Consider the following 8,186-nt stretch of genomic DNA (forward strand, 5'->3'; position numbering starts at 1 on the left):
AGCCCCATCCCCTGTCCTTGCCGCTCCCGCTGGCCGAGACACGTGGCCCCTACACCACACCGCACCACACCATGCCACACCACCACCACCACCACCACCGCCGCCCGCCCCCACCCACCCGCCTGCAGGCCAGCGCGGCGAGCTCCACGGCGAGATGGTGGTGGGGATGGGCGAGGCGCTGGTGGGAAACTACCCCGGCCGCGCGCTGAGCTTTGCCGCCAGCGCCGGCGCGCAGCCGCAGCTGCTCAGCCTGCCCGGCAAGCGTGAGGGCCTGTTTGCGGGGGCGGGCGTGCCGCACCTCATCGCGCGCTCAGACTCCAACGGTGCGCACCCCGCATGGCCGCCCTCGCCCTGGCCCCGCCGCCGCCGGGGCACCTGCCTCCCATCTGCCGTGCCCGCCGCGCCCGCTGCGCCCGCCGCGGCTGGGCTGCCGGCAGGCCGCGCCTGCCTGCCCCTCACCTGCCATGCTGCTGCTCCTGCGCCTGCGCCTGCACCTGGGTATTGCTTGCTGGAGGTTGCTGGCCCACCCGCGCCGCTCTCCCCTGTGTTGGCCTGGGCATGGATGCAGGCGAGGACCTGGAGGCGTTTGCGGGCGCAGGCCTGTACGACAGCGTGCCCTTCCCAGGTGGGCTGCTGCTGCCCCTGGCGCGCTGCATGGCCCTGCCGCGGCCCTGCCGCAGCCCGCAGCCGCCGCCCCTGCCGCCGTGAGGAGCTGCCCGGCGCTGCCTGCGTGCCGCAGCCTGCGGCCGGCGCTGCGAGCGCTACGCCCGGTGCCGTCGCCTTTGTCCCTCACCTGCCCCGCGCCTCCCGCCTGCCCTGCCTGCCTGCCCCGCGCAGCGCTGGAGCACCGGGCGGTGGCGTACGCCGGCGAGCCGCTGCTGTGGGATGGCGGCCTGCGGCAGAGTGTGCTGGGAGAGCTGGTGCAGCTGGGGGCGGCGGTGGAGGCCGCGTTTGGCGGCGTGCCGCAGGTGGGACGCTGCGCGGGCTGTGCTGTGCTGCGCTCTGCCCGCTGCCTGCCTGTTGCCTGCGCCCCCCGCCGCGGCGGGCGGCCCATCCTGTCCTGGGAAGTGCACGCCGGTCCATGTGCGCTTGCTGCCTTGCCGACCCCTGCCGCCGCGTGTCCCGCCTGTCCCGCACAGGACATTGAGGGCGTGAGGACCGCCGATGGCAGCACCTTTGTGGTGCAGTCGCGGGCGCAGGTGCTGCACCAGCACTAGCCGGCCTCGGCTGAGCAGTGCTGGAGAGCGGCAGGGTTCTGACCCACGCCACGAGGCAGTAGCTGCTGCTCGACCGCCTACCCGTTGCTCACTCGTTGCGCTGTGTGTTTGTATGTGTGCCATACTGCCAGAGGCACAAGAGTGGCCCCTGCTTCCGCTGTTCTTTCGATTTGCTGTGCGCCGTGCATGCTGTTGTGTACCACTCGCCTGCATTGGCCAAGTGCTCGTCGCCTGTTGTGTTGTCATGATGTCCGCTCACTGCTTCATGCGTTGCTCGCGCCGGGTTGCTTCATGGGCTCCCTGTCTTCGTGGGTTGCTCGCACTGGCACGCTAGGAGCGGTCGACTAGAGTGTAAAGAGCGCCGACGTTGCCGTGGCTTCCATGCCTGGAAGCCACGGAGCAGGTCCCTACTGGCGAGCAGCAGTGGGGCAAATTGCATGGGAGATCTATCCTCCTATTCCACACGTCCTCCCCCCGGAGGGCCCCAAGGAGGCCTTGCTCTTGCACGACGGCGGCCGTGAGCAGGGCAAGCGAGGAGGAGGGTGCCCCGGTTGGCCCTGCGCTTCCCCAAGGCCGGCGCTGGCAGCTTCACCCCTGTCTGCAGACCCCCCGTGCTCAGCTTGTGCCTCATGAACCTGCCAAAGCGCGCCCTGATGTCGGCGCTGGCCACCGCCGCAGCGTGCCACCCAGCCCTACCAGGCACTCTTCATGCTGTGTTCTCATCTGGAGATCAAGCGATGCGCCTCCCTGCACGTGTGTATGCTTGCAATGCATACATGCCAGATCCAGAGCCCTCCCCGCCCTCGCACAAGCAACCCGATCACTCGTACCAGCGGCTGGCGTAGGCGCAGCCGCCCCAGTCATAGCGCGGGGCGCCGTCGCCGCTGGAGTCGCTGGTGGAGGAGCCGCCGTCCCAGCCCCCGCCCTCACCCTCGCTCCACTCGCCCTCATCGTCCATTTGCTGCACCCTCAATCGATCTGAGGCGCCTCGCCGCAGCAAGCAGAAGACACCACACTCCACCACCGTCTGCCGCAGGTCAACGCTCTGCAGCGATGTCAACCCCAGCAGCACGCGGCGGGTGGCGACGCAGCTGACCGTCAGGCTGTGGCACCTGGCCAGCCCCAGCGTGACCAGGCAGCTGGCATTGGCCAGCACGGGTGGCAGGCGGGTCAGGCCAGTGTCCGAGAGGTTGAAGAAAGTCAGGCCTGCATCGGCATCGCTGAAAACATGCATCAGCAGCACTGAAAACATGTGAGCAAAGAAGATGGCTGGATGAATGGCAGCATGGGGTGCCATCAGCACCAGAGTCAGAGCAAGGCACGCCCCACCTGACAGGTAGGGCCCTGGGGGAAGGTCGCCAAGGGAAGTTTTGGAGCAGTCCAGCATCTTGAGGTGGCGCAGCCCCACGGCAGCGGGCGGCAGCGCTGTGAGGCCGCAGCTGGAGAGGCCGAGGGAGGTGAGGTGGGGCGTCTGCTGTACCAGGCCCTCTGCAAACTGCCCAATCGGGGCGCCGCCAGCGATGTCTAGCTCTTGCAGCGCCGCCAGCTGCGTGCATTCCCCCGGCACCATGGATGCCAGGTTGCGTGGCACGGAGAGGTGCAGGCTGCGCAGGGGCGGGGCTGCGCAGGGGCGGGGCTGCGGCAGCGCTGCGGCAGCAGCGCCGCCAGCAGCGGCTCGAGCGCCGGTGCGGTCAGGCCTGCCAGGTGCAGGCCGGGCTGGCTCTCCACTTCGCACTTGTAGCTGCAATAGGTGAAGGTCGCGCCTGCCACCTGTGGAGGATCCCAAAGCAGTTCAGCCGGGGCTCGGGGTGCCGGGCGGTCCTGCTGATATCGACCCGAATGCGCCCGACCGCAGCTCCGCGCCTGCCCACACCAGCATGCCTCCGCCAAAGACACCGCACCTCCATTGTCGACCCTTCCGTAAGATCAACTTCTTCGGAAAAAACCAGCTCCAGGCTCTGCATGTTGGGGAAGCCCGCCGGCGGCGCCACCACCAGAGGGGAGGCAGCGCGGTCCCCGCCATCGCTGAGCTCCAGGGATGCCAGGTGGCGCAGCGCCGTGAGGCCGCCGACCGGCGACAGCGGCTCAGAGAAGCAGGCCAGGCGCAGCCCTGTGAGGCGGGTCAGCCGCTCAACGACGGGCATCAGGCCGCCTGGCAGCGAGCCTTCGGAATCGATGCGCAGGTCGGCCAGGCGCGGGAAGGACGCCAGCAACGTCGGTGCGGGCAGAGCGACGTCATGAAGACTCAGCAGCTCCAGGTGAGGGAACCGGTCTGCCAGGGACGCCGCCACATCATCCGGCAGCTCAGCTGCGGCGGCGAGGGACAGCGACTGCAGCTGGGGGCCCACCAGGGGGAGCAGCGCTTTCGCCAGCTGCCACCCGCGCCTGTCGTCGATCACCAACTCGCCCACCACGCTGCCCACGCCTCTGCCCAGCAGCCAGGCTATTGGTTCAATGAACTGCTGCTGGGACTCGTCCTTGTATGTTGGAGCTACAATGATGATGCGCCACAGGCGTGGCTCCGAAAAGGCCACATTCCGCCAGCGGCGGCTGACACACGACAGGGCGGGCCTGCGGCAAGGTGGGAGGGGCGGCCGGGGCGGCGCGTGGGTGGCATTAAAACTGCCGCCTGGCGCGTTGTGCAAGGTCTGAATGCCTCACCATGCCTCTTCCCAGCTTCTGCAAGAATCCGCCCGATCAGCGAGTTGTCTAGCGAGTTGAAGGTCGCCATGGCACACTGACTGAAGGGGAAGTAGAGCGGATAATTGTTGATGTCAATCGGGCCTATAGAGACGACATGAGGAGCTGCTGGGCGTGCTGAGCGCAGTCGCCGCCCACCGCATTGTTGGTGGGTCACTTCCCGTGGCATCGGCTGCGCCTACGCCACAATTTGGCGTATTTCACCTCATCACCCCATGGGAATTTGATGACCTCCAGTGAAATAGGTGTGATGATCCTTCGCGCTCCAGTGCACCACCACCTACTCGGTCCAGGCGCCCCACCGGTGCGTCGGGCCAGACAGAAAACGGTTTGGCAGTGTGGAGGGGCTGAACGGGTATTTGCAGGGTCTTCCTCTGACGCAGATCAAGGCAGATCTACCGCCTGTGGCCCAGCAGTCGATGTGCTCTTTGGCGCGCTGGCCCGCCGCCGCTCAGCTGGGCGGCTGCCGCCAACCTGGCAGCCCCTATATGTAGTTCGTCATTTCTTCATTCCCCTGTCTTCATTGCCCTGATGTGCGCATGCCCTGCTCACTTGTGAACTCCCACGCAAACCTGGGGCCTGGAGGGGTGACATGGCGATTGCGGGGCGATGGGAGCTCCCGGCATCTGTGCCAACTATCTATGTCGACACCCAGGATACTCTGCAGCAGCTGAGGTGCGGCCTGCCGGCTACCCACCGCCCCGCCGAGCCGTTCCTCTTGCGCCTCCGCCACACTCCCTGTCTCGCTGCCTGTCGCTAGTGCTGTTGCAGCGAGGTGTTGGGAGTGGCCCTGTGCTGTGCCATAGACGCCGAATGGCCACCAGAGGAGACTACACAGGAGGGCAGGAGCGGAGGGCCGCCGCATGCCACGCTGGTGCAGCTGGCGCTGGTGCTGGTGCCAGGCACCGCCCTGCCCGCCGCCGCACGCACGGCAGCCAGCGGCGGCGCCAGCGCCCGCAGCAGTACCAGCTGCTGCGTCCTGCTGCTGGACCTGTTGCGGCTGCCGCAGGCAGCGGTCAAGCAGGCCCTGCAGGCGCTGTTTAGGTGCGCATGGATGGGTGCCTGCCGGCAGCAGCGACGCCACCCACCGCTGCCAAGGTGCCGGCCTGCTCCACCTCGCTCGGCGCGCTCACTGCGGTTGTTCTGGCTGCCTGCCCACCCCCTGGTAGGTCCCGGGGCTGCCTCAAGCTGGGGTGGGGGCTGGTGCACGACCTGCGGGCCATAGCGGCGGCACTGGGCGGCGAGGGCGGCAGCTGCATCGCAGGTGCGTGGGCTCTGCTTGAGCAGCGTGCGCACGTGTGTGTGTGTTGCTTCACAGAATCGAGAGGGTGTTTGGCAAAGCTGCCCTACCTTGCCGCACGGTGCATCCCCGCAGTGGTGGACCCTGCCTGCGACCTGGGCAGCATGCACCGCTTCCTGCGCCACCGTGGCGCGCGCGGCGTGCACAAGGCGTGCCGCTGCCTGGGCCGGCTGCTTGCGCATGCGCCTGCTGGCGCTGAGGCTTTGGTGTCCCATGCCGGCGCACCTTCCCCACACGCACATCGCCACCACCACCACCATCACGCACCCCCCCACACCCTCCATGCCTGCAGGCTGTCGACCTAGGGCTGAGCGGGCTGGTAGAGGCGCAGCTGGGGCGGCCGCTGGACAAGCAGCTGCAGTGCAGCGCATGGGGCGAGGCAAGCCGCTGGCCGCGCTTTCCACCCTGCTGCTGCCGCTTGCTGCTGCTGCCCTCACAGAGGGATCAGTGGCTGTGCCTCTCTGCTGCGCCGTGCCCTGCTGGCCTCGGGCCGGGCGCCCCTCGTTGCCTCCCCATTGCTCCCATCTCGGCTGCCACCTGCACTCCTTGCCCTGCTGCTGTGAGGCCCTGCAGAGGCCGCTGTCAGCGGAGCAGCGGCGGTACGCCGCCGCCGACGCCGCCTGCCTGCTGGCGCTGCTGGGCAGCTTTGTGGCGGCGGTGGGGCAGCCTGAGGAGTGGCCCATGGGCGACGACAGCAGCAGCAGCGGCGGCGGCGGTTGCGGTGGCGCAGCAGCAGCAGCTCCGGCTCTGAGTTCAGAGGCGGCGGCAGCGGGCGAGGAGGTTGAGGAGCAGGAGGAAGAGGGGGAGGAGGAGGGGGAAGTCGCTGAGGCGGTGCCAGCGCAGCAGCAGCAACAGCAGGAGCAGCAGCAGCCTGTGGCGCCAGCCTTGCTGGGCGCCTGCTCCCTGCGCCAGCTGCACGCGGCGGCGGCGGCCTGGGGGGTGCGCCTCGAGATCAGCGGCGCTCGTGCCGTGAAGAGCAGCAGCCGCCGCAGCGGCAAGGCGCGGCGGCAGCAGCGGCAGGCCGCCGCCGCTGCGCGCAAGCTGCCCCTGGGCTGCACCGGCTTCCCGCAGCATGTTCCCTGGCTGGATGCGCAGCGCGGGGTGAGCCGAGGGGCAGCACCAAGCAGCTGTTCCTTGGCAGGGTGCGGTGCAGGCCCCTGTCTGTACCTGCCCGCCTGTCGGCTTGCTGCTGCATGCTCCGACTTGCGCTCTTCGCGCCCCACCCACCCCACCCCGACCCGACCCGCATCTCTTGCCTGCACCCTGCACCCCCTTCCTGCCTCCCTCCTGCCTCCCAGCTGACAGGCACCCCGCGCTTTGTGTGCGACGTGATGGCAGAGGGGCTGGCCCGCCAGCTGCGCCTCTGCGGCTTTGACGCCGGTGCGTGGCGGGTGGGTGGGTGGGTCGGTGGGGCGGCGAAGGCTCGTGCAGAGCGGCGGCCAGCCCTGCCGTGCGCGCTCTGCCCGGGTGCAGCCGTGCTGCGGCTGCAGAAGCGTCCCTGCCGCCAGCCAGCCAGCCAGCCAGCCGGCCAGCTGGGATGGCGCCAGCGCCTGCCGGCCCGCCGCCTGACCTGCGCCCTCCATACGCACCCACACCCACACCCACCGGTGCGCCTGCACCTGCTGCTGCAGAGTCGCTGGCAGGCATGGAGAAGCTGCCCCGCCACGCCATCTACAGGTGCGGCGGTACCGCAGCCCCGTGGGCGCCCTGCCGCAGCGGCCGCCCTGTGCCCGCCCGCCTCCCCAGCCGGCCCCGCTGCTGCGCCCTGCCCCGCACGCACGCACGCATGCCTCTTCCGTCTCGCCAGCCCTCTTCCTGCCGCTCGGCTGCCCACCCCAGCTCACAGCCACACAGTCATACACTCCAATTCACCCTCGCACCACCACCTACACGCGCGCGTGCTTCCTTGCCGGCGCAGGGCGATGGTGGAGCGTGCTGAGGGCGAGGGGCGGGTGGTGCTCACCCGGGACCGCACCTTCATCTCCGCCGCATACTGCGACCAGGCCTACCTGGTGACTGCCGACACCAAGCGGCGCCAGCTGGAGCAGGTGCTCGGCGCCTTTGGGCTCACACCACAGCGGGAGGAGCTGCTGACGCGGTGAGGCGCTGGCTGGCGGGGCTGCCCGCGCGCGCGTGTGCCGGCTGCTCGTGCCACACGTGCCTGCACCCCGGTAGCCTGCCCCGCCTCCCACCCCTGCCTCGCCCCTGCTGCCCTCTTAGGCCGGCTGCAACCAGCGTCTGCCGCTCCCGCCCTCGCCGCCCCCCTGGCCTGCAGCTGCGCTCGCTGCAACGGCGAGTTCCTGGCGGAGCCGCTCCCCGCGGCGCTGCTGCCCGAGGGCCACGGCGTGCCGCCGGGCATCCAGGAGCAGGAGAGGGAGTTCTGGGTGTGCGCGCGGTGCAGGTGAGGCGGGCGGGCGCAGGGGCCCGAGGTGGCCCGCCGGGCGCAGCCGCAGCCGCAGCCGGGTGCTGGTCAGCTCTGAGCGTGCTGGGCAGCTCTGCAGGTGGTTGGCGCCTCCGCTGGGTGCATGCTGTGCGCGCCAAGGCGTTCAACCCAGCTGGGCCGTGCGTGTTCACCCTGCTTGCGCCCCCCCCCCCGGCCTTGCTCCTCCCCCGCGGCGCGTGCAGCGGCGTGTACTGGCAGGGCGGGCAGTACGCTCGGGCGATGGGCCAGATGACCCACCTCATCTCCCAGATGGCGCTCCAGGAGGGGCCCCGTGCCGCGCCGGGCATCTGACATGGCATGATGATATGCCGCAGATCTCTCGGGAATAAACACTATTCGGGCCCAAACCGATGTGGCAACGCTCAAGAAAAAAAGGACCAACGCTCACAATAAAGGATCAACGCTCAACAAAAAGGGATCATGCATCTGGCTGGCTGATGCAATGAAGTAGAGGCACGGGACTACAGAAGGGGATTCACCACACTCGCTCTAACGTAGCGTCTCAGGCAACCAAGACACACTGACA

The 8,186-nt window shown here is 69.2% G+C and overlaps 3 protein-coding genes across 3 annotated transcripts in view; 2 read left to right on the forward strand and 1 right to left on the reverse strand.

The window, feature by feature from the left end:
* CHLNCDRAFT_135335 (hypothetical protein) overlaps positions 1–1,217 on the forward strand; it is a gene marked incomplete at both ends in the record, with an annotated part of 9,193 nt that extends 7,976 nt beyond the window's left edge. The window contains 4 exons of the mRNA XM_005846588.1: positions 129–323; positions 569–625; positions 838–968; positions 1,140–1,217. Of these exons, the coding sequence (XP_005846650.1) occupies positions 129–323; positions 569–625; positions 838–968; positions 1,140–1,217 (461 nt within the window). The remainder of the gene's footprint in view (positions 1–128; positions 324–568; positions 626–837; positions 969–1,139) is intronic.
* An 820-nt stretch (positions 1,218–2,037) lies between these two features.
* Positions 2,038–4,060, reverse strand: CHLNCDRAFT_135336 (hypothetical protein; the record flags this gene model as incomplete). Its single annotated transcript, XM_005846738.1, has 5 exons — positions 2,038–2,423; positions 2,547–2,821; positions 2,953–2,987; positions 3,119–3,788; positions 4,056–4,060. The coding sequence occupies 5 exons, from the start codon at positions 4,058–4,060 to the stop codon at positions 2,038–2,040; spliced, it is 1,371 nt and encodes a 456-aa protein (XP_005846800.1).
* A 466-nt stretch (positions 4,061–4,526) lies between these two features.
* On the forward strand, positions 4,527–7,951 carry CHLNCDRAFT_135337 (hypothetical protein; the record flags this gene model as incomplete). The annotated part of the gene is made up of 11 exons (XM_005846589.1): positions 4,527–4,592; positions 4,798–4,961; positions 5,087–5,181; positions 5,293–5,357; positions 5,510–5,577; positions 5,793–6,318; positions 6,516–6,597; positions 6,849–6,894; positions 7,136–7,315; positions 7,493–7,618; positions 7,843–7,951. 11 exons carry the CDS (start codon positions 4,527–4,529, stop codon positions 7,949–7,951), a joined length of 1,527 nt encoding a protein of 508 aa, XP_005846651.1.
* Between the last annotated feature and the right edge of the window lie 235 nt (positions 7,952–8,186).

This window comes from Chlorella variabilis (assembly GCF_000147415.1).
Source record: "Chlorella variabilis unplaced genomic scaffold CHLNCscaffold_13, whole genome shotgun sequence".
NCBI lineage: Eukaryota > Viridiplantae > Chlorophyta > Trebouxiophyceae > Chlorellales > Chlorellaceae > Chlorella > Chlorella variabilis.